At 38.7% G+C, this 22,899-nt stretch overlaps 1 protein-coding gene across 1 annotated transcript in view; it reads right to left on the reverse strand.

Annotated features, from left to right (window-relative positions):
• The window catches only part of prkx (protein kinase X-linked), a 66,662-nt gene that overhangs the window by 31,229 nt on the left and 12,534 nt on the right, over positions 1–22,899 (reverse strand). The window contains exons 2-3 of the mRNA XM_039649577.2: positions 9,003–9,171; positions 8,267–8,530 (exon numbers count right to left, since the gene is read on the reverse strand). Coding sequence (XP_039505511.1) covers positions 8,267–8,530; positions 9,003–9,171 — 433 coding nt within the window. The remainder of the gene's footprint in view (positions 1–8,266; positions 8,531–9,002; positions 9,172–22,899) is intronic.

Below are 22,899 nucleotides of genomic sequence, written 5' to 3' on the forward strand. Positions count from 1 at the left end.
GTTTTCTATTTGATTGGCCACTTGAAACTGAGCAGCAACCGTTTGACAAGTTCACTGCAACTACAAACACGACAACAATAAGAACCCTGCAATCAGTAACTGTGGCACAACAATAAGCCCTCATGTTGAGCAGACACTTATCTTATCCTGATCTTAACAATACAGCCGCTTTAAATGGCCATCAATCAAGGCAAACCGCAAATATCCCAGTCTGTAATGCCAAATGATACTATAGCCACCAGATGGCAATGTTGCCACATGACAATCTGTCTAAATGTTATCTACTCAAACTGGCAAATCAAAAGCTGTTGCTTGAAGGGACCGGTGTCTTCTACACTGGACTAGTGGTGACACTGGTTTGAGTTTCTATAAGTGCATCACAGTCAGGTGCTCGTTGTACTGGGGCCCTTCCCCATGCATAATGGGTCACAATTCTGTTTCTCTATACATACACACCAGAGGGGTCATGGGTTGATCTGAAAAAGCACTGCCTGCAGTACTCTGCACTGCAGATGGTATACATACAAACAAACACACACAATTATTTGAAAGATAAATGTAAGAGGACACAACCAGATGGATTTTCAATTTCAACAAAGGTTACTCTCTTTTATCATAATTGGTCTGTGTCACTCAATTCAGACTTAATAACGGTAGGTTGGTGGATGCTCTGGAGCCAAACAAAGCAGCTTTTTTTTTTTTTTGTTAAAGAAGCTCATATTAGGACAGCTTTAATACCCACAGAGAAGCAGCACTTCTATAGGACTTTTGTAGGGGAAGTCACACTGTGCGAGTGAAGAATAAGAAGAGGGATTTTAAAGGATGAAGAGTGACGTGGCGGTTTGTTTCTGAGCCTGTTCTACATAATTATTCCCTGCCATCACATCTGAGATTCTGAAAAAAAATTAAATGAATTTGATCGCCTACAGAATTCCAGCAATGCAGGACGTATGGTTTACATTTAATTTGACAATGAAAACACTAGGAATGTTAAAATGCCAAGAAAAAAAAAAAGTAAAAATTCTGGAGCATGCTTAATCCAATCTTAAAATCAACTCAAGGACGCACACTTCAGATAACTGCTGCTCAGCTACAGTATTTCTCTCCCTGGGAATGTATTTAAAAATAACTTCAAACGATTTCACAACATCTATAGACCTCTCTAGGAGTAGGTGTTGGGTAAGTTACTCATGGTAAAAAGTACACTGTCAAGCTTTAGATTAGGGTCCAATTCTAACTATTAACTATGCCTTGTGCCTAAATAAACTCCTAATTACTGCTTATCAATAGCTAGTAAGGAGTTGTTAAGTTTAGGGATTGGGTATGATTAAAGGATGTAGAATATGGTCATGTGGAATAAGGCATTAATTTGTGATTTATATGTACCAGACAGCAAGTATCCTAGTATGCATGCTAATAGGTAACAGGTTAATAGAGAAAATTGGACCCTAAACTAAAGTATTACCAAGTAATAGCTACTTATTGCATCGTCAACACTGTAATTAGATTACTGCACTAATTACCCTCTCTAAAAAGTATTGCATTACTAATTACTTACTTACTTTCTAAATCCCACATCAACCTCAACCAGTTGAACAAAGAACAAGAAACTGCTCTTTTTATTTTAAATAAATAATATAAAATTGAAAATAAATTACCCATGCAACCAATTTTCACATTAGGCGACTAAAACTATCTTTAAATAGCCAAAAGCTAGTAAATTGTGGGATTTTAGTCACCTGTGATTGAGTTAGAGGAAAAAGAAAAAAAAAAAGTTTGGCACAGAAAATTTCATTGCCTGCTGAGCTTTATGCACCATCGCTTGGCTGAGAGCAGAGCACACTTTGTTGCTTTCTCTCACACGCGCGCACTTAATATTATAGAGAAAGAAAAAGGCTTTTACAAATGCCATGAAAAGACAATTGACAAGCTAGATCTAAGTGCAGGGCTCGACAGGATTAAACCAAGAGTTGACAGAGCTGTCACTGGCCTGATCGGGCCAGTGCTGCATCGTCATGAAAGTGGATCATGTGCACAGGTTTTTAAAACTTGTCTATTTAAACATTCAAGCTCAAGAAGACAAGAGAGATAACTCGCATGCATCTGAGAGGACGCAAATACTGATTTGAGCTCTTTCACGTCGTCTTGTGAACTTAAACAGTTGATAGAAAACGCATGTGTAACTATCAGTATATTGGATCCATGCATTATGTTTTAAAGTGATATCAGCCTAACATTAAAAACACTCCTTGTCTGTGTTTTATATGTTAATCAAACAACAAAAGAACTGCACAAAACTTGACTAAATAACTTAATAAGGATTAAATCGATTTTTAATCTATGCAGTGTTATTTTCCATTTGATTATACAATTTCTGTACCTAATATACCTAATCTGTATCTAACTTCTGTTAGATCTACCTGAAGAATATTTAAAAAAGCTATTTAAATTTGTATCTTTATTCTATTGTTTTTATTTGTGCAATTGCTTGTAGTTTGATTACTTGTTCTTATTTTATTACAGACTGTTTACTTGTCTTTAATAGTGTTTGAAATTTATATGTTATATTATATTTTATGCAGAATTATTTTTCCTTTTGCATTGTTCTTGCATTTCATGTGAAAAGTCCTGTGAGTAAAATAAAAACAACTAGCCAATGGCAACTCAAGCTTCAGTGTGTACATAGAGGGTTGATTTAATGCAATTACATCAGAAGGAACTGTAATTAAAGGGATAGTTCATCCCAAAATGACAATTCTGTCATCAATTACTCGACCTCACGTTGTTCCAAATCCATATGACATTTGTTCATCTTTTAAACACAAATGTATATATTTTAATTCAAACCATTCGTTTTAATTAAATGGTCCCTCCATCGACAGTCAATGCAACTACCAAATTTCAAAGATGACCGAAAGAATTGCGGGTTTGGTACGACATGAGGGTGAGTAATTGATGACATTCTTTTTGTAATTTTGGGTGAACTAACCCTTTAAATTACAGAAGAAAAAAAAAATATTAGTAGTCCTATGCTTTACTTTTTCCAAGGAAAAGTACTTAATGCAAGTAATTAAAAAGTACCTAATGAAAAGAAAAGTAATGCATTACACCCATAATGCTAGGAGTGTATTAAGCAGAAAGCAGAATTCAATGTACCAATTCAACAAATAGAAAAAAAAGGATCTAGAGTCAAATTCCATCATATGTTGACTGTTTGAGACTAATGCTGCGTTCATGTGCTATGGTAATTATGATAAATACCAAAAGCCGACGGAAAATGCACATGAACACCTCCTCATGTGGTATTTACTACTGGGCAACTCGTAGAATATTTTGATGGACGAGTTGCCGAGATGAGATAACCTTTGACCATTTCAAAATGGTGGAGAGCACCGCGAGAGTCGTGAATGGTAAAAAATATAAATACTATTCATGATCTAGAAAATATACAGCATATTATTTACCTTTTGAGTTTTGATAAATCATTTTCTTGCTGTTGCAGATGACTTAAGCAATCTAAAATAGTTTTAGCTAAATAACTGGTCTGGATCTCCATCTTTTTACAACATTACGACCAGTGTTGGGAGTAACGCATTACAAAAGTAATACATTACAGTAACATATTACTTTTTGCTGTAACACAGTAGTGTAAGGCATTACTAATCAATTGTCAGTAATATTTTACTCGTTACATGTTCAGTCAGGCTTTTATTACAGTTGTATTACAGTGTATTTTACTTCTTAAAGGCAACAGACTATGTGAAAGTTTTAAAGCAGTCTTTTTGTGCCAGTTCAGAGTGGTCGCGTCTGTAACATTGTTTTTTCCTCATAAATGCGAACACGAAAACTAAAATGCCAACCCCTCCTCATCCGATTTGCGCAGTGTAATTAACAGAATTACAAAAAATATATTTTGCCTCCTATTTTTTTTTGTCACGCATGAATGTGTGTCTTTTCCCTAATATTAAAAATAAAACATAGACTGATATTTGTCTAATGTCTAATGTCTGTCCTTTAAGGAAATAGCCTATACACGTTTCAATACATGTATTTTCTGAGAATTTTTATTTCAAGTTTTGACTGCAAATGTCATGTCCATAATGCTGGACCCAATTTTAAATAATTTATCCTCAACTAGTTTTGTGGTGTAGGTCTACGTATTTTATAATGTTAACTTCAAATAATACTAATAGCCTAATTTAAAGATAAGGCAGCATTGGATCTGGACGGTAAGGAGAATAACGCTGGAGTTGGAAGAGGTTTGTCGCGATTCTGTAGGTTCGTGGATCTGAGTCGTGTGGCGAATCGCGATTTCGGTTTCATTTTGCATATCGTTACAGCCCCAAAGTTAAGTACTACTTAGTTATTTTGGTGAAAGTAACTCAAAAGTAATACATGAGTAATGTAACGCATTACAATTCTGAGACAGTAATATTGTAAGGTAATGAATTACTTTTAAATAACAGTAACAAGTAATACCTAATGTATTACAGTTTGGAAGTAACTTGCACAACACTGATTACGACAACAAAAGCACTTGAACGCAACACACTGGTAAATACCAGTTCACAAGTGGAAAATATCCTATTTTCCATAGCACGTGAACGCAGCAATAATATGAGAACCTACACAACTGTCTGCAGCTCTAATCCTTTACGGTATGGGCTATGTGCACAACCGTAGTTTCGGACTTCCGCTTTTGTCAGAAGTTGGCGTATCAGTTTCCGGTCTACGACTGGTCATCCGCATCCACTAATAAACAAAGAAGATGAGTGCTGCTGTTGTACGAAAAAAAAAATTCTTAAACACATCTAAGTTTCTTAGAACTGTAGTGGATCTAACGTCCGTTTCACACCCGTTTGCAGTGTGTGTTGCGGTGCAGGATCGTGCTGTAGTGCGTTCACATGATATTATGATGCGTTTGCACAGTGAATAACTGATCCGCGGCTGTACAACAAACACATACTTAATATTTTTATTATTTTTTGCGCGTCGATCAAAATGTCTATTTTGTGCAGCCACTGCGCACGAAGGTTGGTGTTTATCAGGAAGCAGTAGAAGCTCAAATGGCTGTTAGCGACTTGAAGCAGAGCAAGTGCCGCACAGCAGTCTCCTAACGCACCATGTAAACAGGTTAGGGCTTTCACTTTTCACTGGTGTGGTACAGCAGCACAGCGATCGTTTCCACAGCGAATCTTTTTCTGCTGTGCTGCAAACGTGGTCAAAATGATTGACCTGAAAATGTAGTAATTTCACCATAAATGCGTTTAATTAAATAAAATGTAGTAATCTCACCATAAATGCACATTTAATCAAGGAAAACTACAATTTACTTCAACCAGGCGACAGAATGAACTCGTCTCGATCGTGGAGGTGGAAAAATAAGTTTTGTGACATGCAAGATCTATTGTTTTAAAATTAAGATGCAAACGAAAAGGCAAGTCGGCTGCTTTTGTCAATTTCAAGTTTTAATTTAATTTAAATTATTTAAATTATTTTAATATAGGAAATATTTGACCACTTGCTTGAGCAACTTGTAATGCATGGAGTAACTTACATTGTTTAAATTGTGTTTAAACGTGCATACTAAGAATCGCAATGCTGACACAACTTTTTGTTTTTAAAAATAAGTTGCAGCATAACTTCTGGACTTTAAATAAAAATAATAAGTATGTGTTTGTTGTACAGCGGCGGATCAGTTATTCACTGTGTAAAACGCATTATAATAGCCTATGTGAATGCACTAACAGCACGCTCCTGCACAGCAACACACACTGCAAACGGGTGTGAAACGGAGGTTAGATCCACTGCAGTGCTAAGAAACTTAAATGTGTTTAAGAACTCTTTTTTTCGTACAACAGCAGCACTCATCTTCTTTGTTTATTAGTGGATCCGGATGACCAGTCGTAGACCGGAAACTGATACGCCAACTTCTGACAAAAGCGGAAGTTCGAAACTACGGGTTGTGCACATAGCCTATTGGCTTTTGGACTTTGAGCACTCTACAACTCAAATGGCGTTTAGTGTGATAGTGTAACTGTTAGAGCAAGTGAAACAGCACTGTGTTAAGGCGGGCATACACTGTGCGATTTTCGTCCGATTTTGAGCCGAATTCTGACTCGTGCGACTCATTTTCGTGTCGGACCGATTTTCAGCTTTGTCGTGCGTCGTTTGTCGTGCAGTGTTCGTGCAGTGTACAGGGAGAAACGAGAGGCGATTAACCTCTCACGATCGACAATCGGATGGTCGGATGAATTTCTGGCATGTCAGAAATTTTGGTCGCTCCTCGTGACTATATCGCACAGTTGAAGCAAAGCTACGAACCGATTGCCCTAAACTCAGTGTTTTTTCCCTCACTGCACCTGCGCGAAAACAGAAGTTTAACCATTTCATCTGCAGCAAAAATAAAATAAAAACGAGCTACAAATTACTGTTGCTTACCTCCAGTTCGTGTTGCAAAATGGATAATATTACCCACCGTCTTCAAGCCACCTGATATGCAACACCTCTTTTATTATTTTGTCAAACAATGTTTTTGAAATAAACCTGTTTTTTATTTTCATTGATGATTAATAATGGCAATGTTCGGACATATTATAGACTGTTAATACTTATTTTATATATAATTCATTGTAATCGACCTAAATGTTTTAGACAATTTTTAATGAGGAGTAAGATTAATATTTTATTATCCTCACAGCACGTTGGTTATGTGCTGTGAAAATATTGCGTGGCAAATTAATTATAATAGCGGATCAATTTAATAGTAAAATTAGCCTATAGGCCTCCCCTAATAATGATAATATAATAATAATAATAATAATTAAATGCATAAATTGAAAATACTAAATCATCTTGATACTGATAGCAGATGCTTGTTTTGACAATATCTCTGGATACAAAGACGTAAATATGCGCAATCCAGGGGGTTATCGCAGATATTACACGTATAGTGTGAGCAGTGAAGTCGCAGCTCGACGATCTCGACGATTATGTGTGAGCAAATAAATCCTGAACTTTGGCTTTGCATCGCATGCGATTTACTCTTGAGTAGGTACCTTGCTGAAATCGCACAGTCATCGCACAGTGTATGCCCGCCTTTACACTAACCTAAAGGATTATTAGGAACACCTGTTCAATTTCTCGTTAATACAATTATCTAATCAACCAATGCATTTAGGGGTGTGGTCCTGGTCAAGACAATCTCCTGAACTCCAAACTGAATGTCAGAATGGGAAAGCAATTGAGCGTGGCATGGTTGTTGGTGCCAGACGGGCCGGCCTGAGTATTTCACAATCTGCTCAGTTACTAGGATTTTTATACAACCATTTCTAGGGTTTACAAAGAATGGTGTGAAAAGGGAAAAACATCCAGCATGCGGCAGACCTGTGGGCGAAAATGCCTTGATGATGCTCGAGGTCAGAGGAGAATGGGCTGACTGATTCAAGCTGATAGATGAGCAACTTTGACTGAAATACCCACTTGTTACAACCAAGGTATGCAGCAAAGCATTTGTGAAGCCACAACACGCACAACCTTGAGGCAGATGGGCTACAACAGCAGAAGACCCCACCGTGTACAACTCCTCTCCACTATAAATAGGAAAAAGAGGCTACAATTTGCAAGAGCTCACCTAAATTGGACAGTTAAAGACTGGAAAAATTTTGCCTGGTCTGATGAGTCTCGATTTCTGTTGAGACATTCAGATTGTAGAGTCAGAATTTGGCGTAAACAGAATGAGAACATGGATCCATCATGCCTTGTTACCACTGTGCAGGCTGGTGGTGGTGGTGTAATGGTGTGGGGGATGTTTTCTTGGCACACTTTAGGCCCCTTAGTGCCATTTGAGCATTGTTTAAATGCCACGGCCTACCTGAGCAGTTTCTGACCATGTCCATCCCTTTATTTATGGCCACCATCCTCTGATGGCTACTTCCAGCAGGATAATGCACCATGTCATAAAGCTCGAGTCATTTCAAATTGGTTTCTTGAACACGACAATGAGTTCACTGTACTAAAATGGCCCCACAGTCAATTAAAATAGAAAACAGCTAATTTAAATTGTAGAAAATAGAAATATTAAAATAGAAAACAGCTATTTTAAATTGTAATTATATTTCACAAAAAAATGTATATTCTACAGCCTTGGTGACCATAAGAGACTTTCAAAAACAAAACAAATCTTACCAGCCACAAACTCTGAACAGTATATTGTCTGTATATTGCATGTAAACAAATATTGCATAGATAACCAATAAAAACATACCTTTCTGTGAGCTTTTTAGCAAACCCGAAATCTGTCAGTCGAATGTGCCCCTCGCTGTCCAACAGTATATTTTCTGGTTTCAGATCTCTGTAGACTATTTCTTTGGAGTGAAGGTATTCAATGGCGCACACAATTTCAGCCGAGTAAAACATTCCGGTGCTGTTACTGAAACGTCCTCGGTTGCGTAAATAGCTGAAGAGTTCACCACCATTCACATATTCCATCAACATGTACAGCAAGCGATCATCATGATGCGTCCAGTACCTGAAAAAAATGTCCAAGTATTTACATGTGATTTGGTCATATTTATAATGGCCATGAGCAGACATGCTATACATTATAAGACCTTTTCCAGGTCCAGAACTCATACTTGTCATACAAATTAGGCTACCTCATATGTCCCGTTTTTTCTAATATACCCCTGGTTCTTCAAAAAAAGAAAAGAAAAAAAAAAGTTGTTGAGGGGTTGAATTGAAAAAGAAATTTCTTGAGGCCCATCTGGTTGAGAACCACTAGTATAGATCAGTATCTATATTTAGAAATATTTAATAAGAGGTTTAACGATAGAAAATTCAAACAACATTTGACATTGATATGTTTGGTACTTCAGCAGGTTTATGTTTATAGAGCACACTGAAATGTCTATAGATCATAACCCTGTGTATGCTTATGAGAGAATAGAGTAAAAATAGTAATCTGTTAGCCTATTTGTCAATGTTGTGTAGTGTTCACTCACAGTCTGACAAGGAAAGGATGGTTCACCTCCGTCAAAACCTCTTTCTCATTATGAACGTGTTGCTCCTGTTTTAGACGAATAACATCTGGGATCTTCATCGCCTTCAGAGCAAAGAAACCTCTTGTCTTTTTATCCTTCACCAGAAAAACCCTTCCAAAGGTTCCTGTACCTGCAACATTGTGGAGAATGTTATAAAGACATAATGAGAGTGGCTACAATGCAAAAATTACATAATAGCCTCAACAGAAACTTTCACATTGGATCCAAAATGTATGAAGACTTAAGCTACTTACAACCACTATCCCATTTTTTAAATAGAGACTATAGAAGCATGTTTGTGTCTGTTCTCCACAGAGCTCAGTTCTCCACCGATGAATGGCACAGAGCAGGGAGTGTAAAAATCTCAAAGATGACCAACCTAGAAAAAGAAGTCTGTCTCTACTGTCTACTGTTTGATGGCAAACATAAATGGGGACACTTCTTGTAGTGGGTAAAATATCTTATCTTACGCTACACACATATGAGCAATGACAACAGAGAGAGAACTCTCAAGCTGAGAGAGCAGGGCACCTTTGACCACCCACCAAATTACAGGCTATTAGGTCTCACCGGAACACTGTTACAAGCTTGACAGGACAGGTCAATTCTAACAATACGATACAACTCGACAGGCTATTTGGACCAATACGTCCTATTATATGCTCTTAGACCTAAGCCTCACACTAAATGTTTAACTAATTCTTGATGATAAACCAAACATAACCTTAAAGCATGCTAAGAAATAAAAATCTCTGTTGTGCGTGTACGTATGGAGTTCTCTGCAGGTACTATTAGCACTCGGCTCTAGTAGCGGAGGAAAACCACAGTTGTGGAGTGGTAGTTTGGGGGCATGAAGTGGATCATGCAGATACCGAAAAAATTCTTGTGTTTTATTTGTTTAACCAAAATTCAGCTTGAGAAATACTTCTAAAGTAGAATGCACACTTGAGACAGAACAAACATCCCTAACAGGGCTTGACAGTGCAACCATTTCACTCGCATTTGTGACTAAAAATAGATGTGTGCGAACTGTAAAATGTAGTTTGGAACACGTTTACGAATAAAAAAAAAAATCAGTTTTGCAGATCAGTTTTCTTAAACGAAAGATCATAAAAAGTTTGGCTCACAATTTGAGAGATATCTCTTAAAAAAATCTTTTTGATTGACACTACCATTGAAATGGTTAGGGTCAGCAATATTTCTATTTCAAGTAAAAAAAAAGAAACTATTTCAAGTGTTCTTTTGAACTTTCTATTTATCAAACAAATAAATAAATAAACTCAGTATTAGAATGATTTCTGAAGGATCATGTGACCCTGAACACTGGAATAATTGCTGCTGCTGAACATTCAGCCAGTTTATTATAATTTTTTTTATACACACACACACACACACACACACACACACACACATATATATATATATATATATATATATATATATATGTGTGTGTGTGTGTGTGTGTGTGTGTGTGTGTGTGTGTGTGTGTGTGTGTATAAAAAAATAAAAATATATATATATATATATATATATATATATAAAATCATCCAAAAAAATTAATTATGTCATTAGTCGTTCTAAACCTGTAAGAATTTCGGAACACAAATTGTTACGTCCCCAGAGAACTGGGTTCGTATTATAGTGATTTTCTTTTCTGGCATTGCTTGTGGTTCTTGTTTTTTTCTTCTTACAGGTAAGATGGCTTCAATAACCATTCCAGCAGCTGATTGGTGGATCAACGGCAGATTGGATCTTGGAACTCCTCCTACTCGTCAGTGGCTGCAGCTGGCTGGGCTCTTTAAAAAGCCTAGTTTTGGATCTGTTCACTCTCTGCTCTGGACTCTGCTCTGGGCTTTGCACTCTGCTCTGGGCTTTGCACGCTGCTCTGGACTCTGCTCTGGGCTTTGCTCTCTGCTCTGGGCTTTGCACTCGGTTCCTGCTGTTGATGTGATTGGTATCCCTTTTTGGGAAACATTGTGAGTTGTAGATAACTTTTTTTTTGTTGTCTATTTTGAGAGTAGGATTGGAACATTTGATAATACTTTTGATAATGTTGTATCTGATTTGTTAGCTAGTAACACTAGCTTTGTGTTCCACTTTTGGAACTTGAGCAGCAGGACTGAGTTTGTTCTTTGTGAATTATTATTATTATTATTATTATTTGTGTTAACTTCTCTTTTCTTGTTCTTTGTTTTATAGGGAGTTGGGGGAGTAGATTTAGAGCTACCCCGGGGTATACATCACCCGTAGGCATACTTCTCTGTCTATATACACCAGTTAGACCTGGGCGGACCACCATCTGTAATTTTGGTTAGGGCGCCTTGATCGTGTGCCAGATAGGTGATGTGTATAATTAGTGTAGGTTAGGGGTGGGGTATTTTTGTTTATTTCTTTTCTTTGGTTCGTCCAGCTCTCCCCTTTCTCCCTTAAATTTGTTTATCATTTACATTATTACCGTGACAAAAATAAAAACACAGTTTGTACGGTATTTGGAATTTGTCTCCTTTTCTCACACCACGACTCCATTCCTTTTTTGCTGGCATTTGTGGGTCTGAGCAGGGGGTTATCAGGTTCCCCTCCCTTTTTGGGGGCTGGAACGTAACAAATGGGGGCTCGTCCGGGATCTTGGTGCCCCCATGCTCGGACCACTTGATGCTTGGTGATTGAGATGTGGTGTTGAGGTGTGAAAAAGGCTTCGTAGTTTTGTTTGGCATAATAGTGGATGTTTTCTGTCCTAGAGTTGGTTGGTATTTATAGTTGTCTGAATAGTTTTAGAGTGTACTGAATAGTGCATTGGAGTTGGGGTGAGTATGGCGGCTACTTCAGAGGTGGCAGGCTTTATTGCAGAGCCCTCATTGGGGTCATTGTGTAATCTGCGTAAGGTAGATCTATTTTCATTAGCAGACTACTATAATCTAACCGTTGATAGGCAGGCTCGTAAAGCGAATTTAGTAGCAGTGATTAAAGGCCATTTATTGAGTCTGTCAAGGGCAGGAGTTATGGCTGTTGAGGATGTGGAGATAGAAGATGAAGGGGAGGACGAGGAGGACGTAGGGAATCTCTCGCCTGCACGGCCGAAGGGTGGTGTGGGGGGTGGGGATGCTCCGGTACCTCGAACTCTGCCAAAGTATGATCCATTTTCTCCAGTGGTTCCTGAGTCTGTAGAGGTCGCTCGGCTAAAGCTGAAAGCAGCCCGTCAAGAAGCAGACCAAAAAGACAGGGAAGACAAAAGGAGGTATGAGATAGAAATGAGAAAAATAGAGGCAGACAAGGAAGCTCGAATTCACATTCGGCGAATGGAACTTGAGGCTGGGGTGTCTCCTCACTCAGTTGGCAAGCCAGGTCATTTTGATGTAGGCAGGAACATTGCAGTTGTTCCCCCATTCCGTGAGTCTGAGGTAGACTCATATTTTTCTGCTTTTGAACGAGTAGCTGCTGCCTTACAGTGGCCAAAAGAGGTCTGGCCTCTACTTCTTCAATGTAAGCTAACTGGGAAGGCCCAGGAGGTTGTAGCCTCTCTCTCCATAGAGGATAGTTTGCATTATGATGTGGTCAAAGCTACTGTACTGCGTGCCTATGAGCTGGTGCCAGAGGCTTATAGGCAACGATTTAGAAACTATAAGAAAAGTGGTAGTAAAACATTTGTTGAGTTTGCCAGGGACAAAGAGTCCTTGTTTGACCGCTGGTGTGCAGCCAATAAAACGTCTACTTATGAGGCTTTGAGAAATCAGATCTTGTTGGAAGATTTTAAGAACAATCTACCTGAAAGAATAAAGATGCATTTGAGTGAAAACAAGGTGGTGAAGTTGAGCCAGGCAGCGGTAATGGCCGATGAATATGCCTTAACACATAAAACAGTGTTCACAGCATCCAGTCAAAGTAGAACGTTCGTTTCATCAGCAGTCGGTGCATCACGCTCTTTAGATCCTTCTACTGTTCCTAGGAAAGAAGAGAGGGAATGTTTTTATTGCCACCGGAAAGGCCATTTAATCTCAGATTGTTCCTTACTGAAGAACAAGTCTAAGTCACCTCCATCTTCCCGTAAGAGTGTTGGTTTAACTCAGACTGTTTCTTTTCAGGAAGCTAGATGTGCTGGCGAGGTGTTCTCAAAGAAACCAGACCTGTTGTATGCTCCATTTGTGTCTGTAGGGGGTGTTTCATGCACCGGGAAAACTGAAGACCAGAGGGAAATTAAAATCTTGCGTGACACTGGTGCGGCTCAGTCAGTTATCCTTACAGATGTGTTGCCATGGTCTGATCAAACATACTGTGGATCACACATATTTTTGTGTGGTATTGAAGCTAACCCAATTTCTGTGCCTTTACACTGGGTTCACTTGCGTTCTGATTTGGTTTCAGGTCGGTTCCGTGTTGCGGTGGTGCCTACATTGGCAGTGGAAGGGGTAGCATTATTATTAGGAAACGACATTGCTGGAGGTAAGGTGTCCCCAGTACTAGAAGTAACAGACAGACCTCAGTCTAATGTCTCTGACAATGTCCTATTTCAGAAGTACCCTCAAGTGTTCCCTGCATGTGTTTTAACACGGGCACAGGCTCGTATGCAGGGGGATACAGTGAATCTATCTGACTCTATTCTTGAATGGGTTGAACCTGTAGTTGTAGAACCTAAACCAGAGGTGTTACTTTCTGTGCAGGCTGAGAAAAGGGGGTGCAGAGTCGCTCCCCAGTTAGATGTGTTGTCATCCATCACACCAGAGAAGCTGATTGAGTGGCAAAAAGAGGATGTCAGTCTTCATAAATGTTTTGATTCTGTGGTCTCTCTCGAAAAGGCAAAAGTACAGGGGGCTGCTTACCTTGTGGACGCTGGTGTTCTAATGCGCAAATGGACTGCACATAATACCGGTGAGGACTGGGAAACAGTTTGGCAGGTAGTCGTTCCATCACCACTACGACAGCAAGTATTGTCACTGGCTCATAACCCTGCATGGTCCGGACATTTAGGGGTAACTAAAACTTACAACAGAGTCCTCCGACATTTCTTCTGGCCAGGATTGAAATCGGACATTGTGAAATACTGTAAAACCTGTCATGTATGCAAACTTGCAGGAAAAGTGAACCAACCTGTTCCTCGTGTGCCACTTCAACCGATTCCCGTGATTGGAGAACCGTTTGAGCGGGTGATTGTTGATTGTGTGGGTCCATTGCCAAAAACTCGAACAGGTAACCAGTTTCTGCTTACCATAATGTGCAGTGCCACTCGATATCCAGAGGCTATTCCTCTCCGGACAATTACAGCTAAGACGATTATAAAGAGTCTGATCAAGTTCTTTTCCACCTTTGGTCTCCCCAGAGTGATCCAGACGGATCAAGGAACTAATTTTATGTCCAAACTGTTTTCTTCTGCATTAAAGACATTGTCCATATCGCATCAGGTCTCCAGTGCTTACCATCCAGAGAGTCAGGGGGCTCTTGAACGCTGGCACCAGACCCTCAAAACTATGCTGAGGAAGTATTGCATGGAGACAGGTGCTGATTGGGATGAGGGTGTGCCCTTTGTTTTGTTTGCTGTAAGGGAAACGGTGCAGGAATCTTTAGGGTTCAGCCCAGCTGACCTCGTGTTCGGACATACACCTAGGGGTCCGTTAAAAGTGTTAAAGGAGCATGTTTTATCTGATGCGCCTAGTAGTGCCCCTAAAAATGTGTTGCACTTTGTAAGTCAGATGCGAGAGAGGCTGCACGCTGCCCGCATGCTAGCTCAGGAGTCGCTCTCTTCTTCTCAGTCTCGTATGAAAAGACAGTATGACAAACAAGCAAAAGACCGTGCGTTTTTGCCAGGGGATCAAGTACTGGTTTTGTTACCAATTCCAGGTTCGTCATTGTCTGCCAGTTTTTCTGGGCCATATGTTGTAGAGCACAAAGTTAGTGATACTAACTACATTATTAAAACACCAGATCGCAGGCGCTCTTCTCGTTTGTGTCATGTTAACATGCTGAAGGCCTATCATGTGCGTAATTCTTCCGACACTCTCTCTAGTGTTCCAGTCCAGTCTGTAGGATCCAGCGTGGTGTTGGTGGTACCTGTGCCTACTGTGGACCTAGAGAACAATGATGGTTTGGAATTGCGTCACTCATTACAACAGTGTAAACGACTTAGTAATTCAGAGATGCTACAACACGTGCCTTCGTTGATGGAACATTTGGATGGTAGTCAAAAAGATGATCTTGTGTCTCTAATACAGTCTTTTCTTACTGTGTTGCAGGATGTACCTAAGAGCACGTCTGTTTTGATGCACGATGTGGATGTTGGCAGTACAACTCCTATTCGCCAACATCCCTATCGGGTAAATGTAAAAAAACGTGAGTTAATGAAAGAAGAGGTTGACTATTTGTTAAAACATGACATGGCAAAACATAGTCACAGTGCTTGGAGCTCTCCGTGTATTTTAGTTCCAAAACCGGACGGTACGTCCCGTCTATGCACAGATTACCGTCGAGTCAATGCAGTAACGGTGCCAGATTCTCATCCGCTGCCCAGGATAGAAGACTGTATTGACCAGATTGGTTTGGCTGTTTTTGTAAGTAAACTTGATTTACTTAAAGGTTATTGGCAGGTGCCTTTAACCCTACGCGCTTTTGAGGATGGTGTAGATCGGCCAATTAGTTTTTTCTCCAGGAAGTTCAATCCATGCCAGTCTCGGTATTCTACTATTGAACAAGAAACGCTTGCTTTATTGTTGGCCTTACAGTTTTTTGAGGTATATGTTGGTTCTAGTGTTGAACCTGTAAAAGTATTCACAGACCATAATCCTCTTACATTCCTCGAAAGAATGTACAATCAGAACCGTCGTCTTATGCGGTGGGCTCTGATTTTACAGGGATATAATGTCTGCATCACTCATGTCAAAGGAACATCTAACGTAGTTGCTGACGCATTGTCCCGTGTGTACCAAGACTAAGAGGTGTGCAAACAGTGGTTTGCACAACTTTTGGGTGGTGGCATGTTACGTCCCCAGAGAACTGGGTTCGTATTATAGTGATTTTCTTTTCTGGCATTGCTTGTGGTTCTTGTTTTTTTCTTCTTACAGGTAAGATGGCTTCAATAACCATTCCAGCAGCTGATTGGTGGATCAACGGCAGATTGGATCTTGGAACTCCTCCTACTCGTCAGTGGCTGCAGCTGGCTGGGCTCTTTAAAAAGCCTAGTTTTGGATCTGTTCACTCTCTGCTCTGGACTCTGCTCTGGGCTTTGCACTCTGCTCTGGGCTTTGCACGCTGCTCTGGACTCTGCTCTGGGCTTTGCTCTCTGCTCTGGGCTTTGCACTCGGTTCCTGCTGTTGATGTGATTGGTATCCCTTTTTGGGAAACATTGTGAGTTGTAGATAACTTTTTTTTTGTTGTCTATTTTGAGAGTAGGATTGGAACATTTGATAATACTTTTGATAATGTTGTATCTGATTTGTTAGCTAGTAACACTAGCTTTGTGTTCCACTTTTGGAACTTGAGCAGCAGGACTGAGTTTGTTCTTTGTGAATTATTATTATTATTATTATTATTTGTGTTAACTTCTCTTTTCTTGTTCTTTGTTTTATAGGGAGTTGGGGGAGTAGATTTAGAGCTACCCCGGGGTATACATCACCCGTAGGCATACTTCTCTGTCTATATACACCAGTTAGACCTGGGCGGACCACCATCTGTAATTTTGGTTAGGGCGCCTTGATCGTGTGCCAGATAGGTGATGTGTATAATTAGTGTAGGTTAGGGGTGGGGTATTTTTGTTTATTTCTTTTCTTTGGTTCGTCCAGCTCTCCCCTTTCTCCCTTAAATTTGTTTATCATTTACATTATTACCGTGACAAAAATAAAAACACAGTTTGTACGGTATTTGGAATTTGTCTCCTTTTCTCACACCACGACTCCATTCCTTTTTTGCTGGCATTTGTGGGTCTGAGCAGGGGGTTATCAGGTTCCCCTCCCTTTTTGGGGGCTGGAACGTAACACAAATGAAGAAGTCTTTGGTGAAATCTGATACCTTTCGGTCCCTTCATCGACACATGATGCTACAAACGTTTATAAAGAGATAAAACTAATCCATATGAATTGAGTGGTTTAGTCCAATTTTTTTTTTTTTTAAAAGATGTAATCGCTTTTTATAATGAACAAATTTCATTTAGGCTTTTATTCTCATATATTGATCAGCGAACATAAACCGATCAACCTAACCTGCTTGTTGCACGAGAACAAACTTCACTGATTATAACTTCATTCATTCTTGCTGAAGCTCAAACGTGCTGCATAATACGATAATAAACCTAATTGGTTCTTGCATGTCAAGACAATAATAATAATAATAAACTTTATTTTATATAGCGCCTTTAAAAAGTATCTCAAAGAACTTCACGAATGTAGAAACATAATAAAACATACAGTTAAACAAACAATGCATTAGTAGTTGCTGACAGAAAAACGTAATAAAATATAAAATAAAAACATTATGAAATATAGGATTAATAATAATAATACACATATTTTCAACAATTAAGGACAAGCTACCCTAAACCAGTGTTGTGCAAGTTACTTCCAAACTGTAATACATTAGGTATTACTTGTTACTGTTATTTAAAAGTAATTCATTACCTTACAATATTACTGTCTCGGAATTGTAATGCGTTACATTACTCATGTATTACTTTTGAGTTACTTTCACCAAAATAACTAAGTAGTACTTAACTTTGGGGCTGTAACGATATGCAAAATGAAACCGAAATCGCGATTCGCCACACGACTCAGATCCACGAACCTACAGAATCGCGACACACCTCTTCCAACTCCAGCGTTATTCTCCTTACCATCCAGATCCAATGCTGCCTTATCTTAAAATTAGGCTATTAGTATTATTTGAAGTTAACATTATAAAATACATAGACCTACACCACAAAACAAGTTGAGGATAAATTATTTAAAATTGGGGAAGTCCAGCATTATGGACATGACATTTGCAGTCAAAACTTGAAATAAAAATTCTCAGAAAATACATGTATTGAAACGTATATAGGCTATTTCCTTAAAGGACAGACATTAGACATTAGACAAATATCAGTATATATTTTATTTTTAATATTAGGGAAAAGACACATATTCTTATGAATTAAATTTATTAAACTTTTGAACAGCAGTGCATTTCTTTAACTATATTCTTTAACTATTTATTTCTATTGCCTTTGGCTTGCTCAGTTGGGGATATTCAAATGAATTAACCAATCATTAATACCATTGATCAGCTATACCAAACGTTGATGTTTTTTTACTAAGAAACAAACATTGTTATTAGGCTATGTTTTGACTGATACTGTGAAGATGCTTTGATGCAATCTATGTATGTGAAAGGCGCTATATAAATATACTTGACTATATACAATAAAAAGCTATATTCATAAATAAATTTCACAAATGTATAGAAAAAGATAACTTGATAAGATCTTTAAGTTTGATAACGATCCTTAAGATTTCCCCACATTCCTCATAAAACAATGCTGCCAAGTAATAATACAAGGACAATATAGTTCTGAGACTCATGGCTCTTATTCAACGTACAGTAACAATGAAAGTGCAAATGTCAAAAGAAAGTTATATTTCATGACACAAGCAAAAAATAGAACTAGAAGAAAAATGTTTAATGTTGTACTGATCACGGAACTAAGCGATGCTTTACGTATTCGTAACAGAGTAGTTTCAGACGACCTACATTTCCATGTAGTGCATTCGAGCTACAACACAGACGGAATAATTGACATGGAATGTTGGCATTCATCATGTTTACCTCACACACAAGGAATCTTTGTTCAAAAACCACTATGTTGACATGGTTACACAACCATGGAAGAAAACAAATGCCTTGGCTGTCAGTAGGGAGGAGATGAAGTTGGTAACATGTTAAGTAATACACTTGTCATGATGACACATTATTAGATCATGTTTCCTGCCAGTTAAAGGAAAATCTTATTCAGCTAGCTACATTTTCATAACGTCACACATTTCGCCACATTTTATATTGCAATATTTCGATATAACAATGTATACTACTTACATTGTTACATGAAAGGTAATATCCAAAAAAAACATATTAGTGCCATTTTAAGTTCAAGACATGGACTTGATGTATTTTGTTTGTACAAAACCTTGCGGAGATCTACCTTAAAAGGCAAATTCAGGTTCTACAACATTTTTATATGGATGCACACTCAGAAATATACTTTTGAGCCATGATCAAATGAATGTTCAAACAACTGACTGCGAGTGAGTTATTGTTGAGCTGATAAGCCAATGGCAACCATGAATGCGAAATAGACCCTTTTCAGTGGGTAAACATGGTGAAGTTTTTATGGGGGGCGGAGCTTAGGTGGAGGCATAACGATCCGTCTGGCCGCTTCACTAAGGTTAGTTTGCAAGTTCTGTTAGCTTGTTTTTTAACAACGACTGGAGAAAATCTGATTTTCTCTTAATGTGCAAGGTCACTCAGTGTCCAGGATCGTGATTGTTATTTTCAAAAGTAAATTTTAATGGACTGAACCAGATTGGCTGACCCGTACACACTCTCTCAATCTGACAGGATTAACGTTATCGCTACCTCTGGCTGAGTGGCCTGACTTCTACACCTATCCGAGCGTAAAGAAAAACTGAGGACATTTAAATATTTAGATGCCTATAACTATGTGCTGAATGGTCATGTACAAGACTTGTGTGTTATGATCCGCAGTTCTGCCAAGCCAGCCCTGAGAAGACGACAATATGGTGATTTTACGCAGCCGCCATTTTGAAAATGAAAGCGAGGCTCCGGTGGGAAGAACCCAGAAGTAAAGATAAACAATGCCTTGCTTGGACTACCATTCTTAAGCTGCTGATGCGATTTACACTAACATTGTACATTTTAATTTCTACATTAAACACAACAATACGCCATCACATTCGTGACTCTCCTGTGATTGAAGGCGACACTTCCGATTTTCTTCCCACCGGAGCCATTTCAAAATGGCGGCTGCATGAAATCTGCGATTGTAAAGAGTGACGTTCTTCTTAACATCCTTGATTTGTCATAACAAGTTCATGTGAGTGGTGTTATTAAGAGTGACCACTGTCAATCTGACTGATGTAGATGTGAAAAATATGAATAAAAATGATGTTAAATCAGCCAGCTCACATACCCGTATTTACAGTACTTCCTGTTTTCGGTCGAAGTCCACAGTACTCGATTGTCGAGTATTATTGCTTAGATACCAATGATCGTGCACGCAAACTTGACAATCGACTACTGTGGACTTCGACCGAAAACAGGAAGTAAATACGGGTATGTGAGCTGGCTGATTTAACATAATTTTTATTCATATCTTTCACATCTACATCAGTCAGATTGACAGTGGTAAATCTTAATAACACCACTCACATGAACTTGTTATGACAAATCAAGGATGTAAAGAGGCTAAAAAGCAGGTTTAAAACTTGCCCCATTGAAGTCAACAGGGTGCAAATTTTAAAAAGAGGATAACACGGTGTAGGCAACACCAAGTTTTTTGTTTTTGTCTGTACTGACAGCACTCCAAATATACAAAAAAAAAAAAATGAGCTCAATGTTAAAATTGACCGGAGTTATCCTTTAAAGAAGAACCCCCCGGCGAACAAATAACCTTTGGTCTATTAAAACATCGGTACCTAGTCAATCGATCTCTGAGATTTGTTTTCATGATAATCGAATGTAAAGAGTTTTATCTCTATAAAAATTGTTTAGCGTATAATGCTAGTAATGGGGGCATTGACTAAGTAAAAAGAAATCGCTAGTTTATACCACTAACAAGGCTTTAAAATAGCCCCACACTAATGCAGTAACATAATGAGGGTCCATACATGCAAAACGAAGCATTGAGAACTTTGTAAGTGTACAGACCGTTTAATAAGAAGATACTTTATGAAGACAGTTCATATTCGATTAGGGGTGTCATGATTTCGATATTAAATCGAAATCGATCGAAATTAATTCAATGGTATCGAAATCGAAATAAAAAATGGTATCGTCGATACTGCCACGCCCCATGTCGCGTCCGTGATGGAAAGTTCGGATCGTTTTACTGACTCTATTGTCCAATCTCGTTCATCAAAATTAACTCAACTTTTTTTCTAGTCATTTCAGGGGCTTTAAATGTTATACTATTAAGTTATGTTACTTGTTTTTGTTATATTTTAAATTTGGCAATGGTGTAGTGTACATTGTGAACACATATGCATAATGCATAAATGTGTAGTCTAAAAATTGCATAGCAATCTGCGCTTTACATTTTTTTTTTAAATCGAGAATCGAATCGAATCGTGACCTTAGAATCGATAACTTAATCGAATCGAGGATTTGGAGAATCGTGACAACCCTATATTCGATTATCATAAAAATCTCAGAGAACGGTTGACTAGGTACCGATGTTTTATTAGACCAAAAGTTCATTGTTCTCCTTTAATAATAATAATATAATTTAAGCTAAGCCCCGCCCTCCCTAGTTACTGTTGCTACGCCTGTCAAGCTTTTGCGGCTGGCCCATCTATTATAGTGTGGATGCACCCGGTGTCAGACATTCCCAATGAGATAATTAGTAATTTTCTGCGAACAAGTGAAATATCTGAGAGAGCAAGACAAAAGGGACTACAGTATGCATTCGAGGGATATATTCACGACATTATATGCAACTGATTAGAGAATAATTTCTTAAAAATTTCTTAAAAAGTTAAAGCCTAACATTATAGTCCCAGCACAAGCAGCAGCGCCTCATACGCTGACCGTTCAAATGGAAAACACAAATTGAGGAACAGCCATGTTCATACACAACAGGGTATGTGAAAATAATCTTAATAATTATAAATCAAACAGCTTATCAATAAATCTTGTGGAATAACACTAATACCGGGAGAGCCGCGATCGGATTGGGTTAAGTTAAGGGGTAACGTTAGTAGGACGTCGATTAACAAAATGCTGAAATATATTTTAAAGTATGTCAGTGAGCCTTTGTCTTGTCTCTTTAATCGTCTTATTTTACGTTATATCATTATGACCAAAGAACCGTCAATATTTCCAAGCAATAGGTGTTTTTGTTAAGCATGTCGACATTTACCAGAATGGGTCTCGCACATAGATGCTAGATCACGCCAATCATTTCTCCCCTTGGCTTTTAGATTTTCTGGAAGGAAAACAATTCCTCTCCCCCGTCCAAACTTTTAGTATACCGGTATCAGATTTGCACAATCCATACGCACAATGCTTCAGCATGTTCCCGGCTCGTTCGAAAGCTTGCCAGACCTCCCGCGCATAGTTACGGTTGCTAAGACATGATTGGCCAGTGGCCGTTTTCGGGCGTGGCTTAGCGAAGGGTCAATTCCAACGATGCCAATTTCTCTAAGAGAGTAATTCACTAATGTGTTTACAAATGTAACGTGAACTGGGTTTGTTGTTGTGGGAAGAAAGAGGCATGAACCGGCGAACATTTAAACATTTTAATAGTAAAATTAATACAAAACGAAATAAATACAAAACAAAAGTAAGCCAGCGTTACACAACAGAAACAAATAAACATAAAATCAGGCCTGTTTTTCTCTCTCGATCTGCCGTCGTCGCTCCCTATTTAATGCATTCGCTTTTTCGTGGGAGACGCACCGGCGCGCCTCACAGGTGTCTTTCATTATCACTCATGCCACCAGCCTCGCGCAGCGCGCCGTCCTCTTACATCCCTCGCCCTCGATCGTCCTGCTCGCCACAGACAACTAACTAGACATTTTGTTTGAAATATATTTCAAACTCTTACTCTGGTGACAGCTAATGTTAGCGTTGTAGACGGAAGAGTGAATTCTCTGTTTGCGCTGTTCCGGTG

This window comes from Pimephales promelas, chromosome 6, assembly GCF_988280905.1.
Source record: "Pimephales promelas chromosome 6, fPimPro1.hap1.1, whole genome shotgun sequence".
NCBI lineage: Eukaryota > Metazoa > Chordata > Actinopteri > Cypriniformes > Leuciscidae > Pimephales > Pimephales promelas.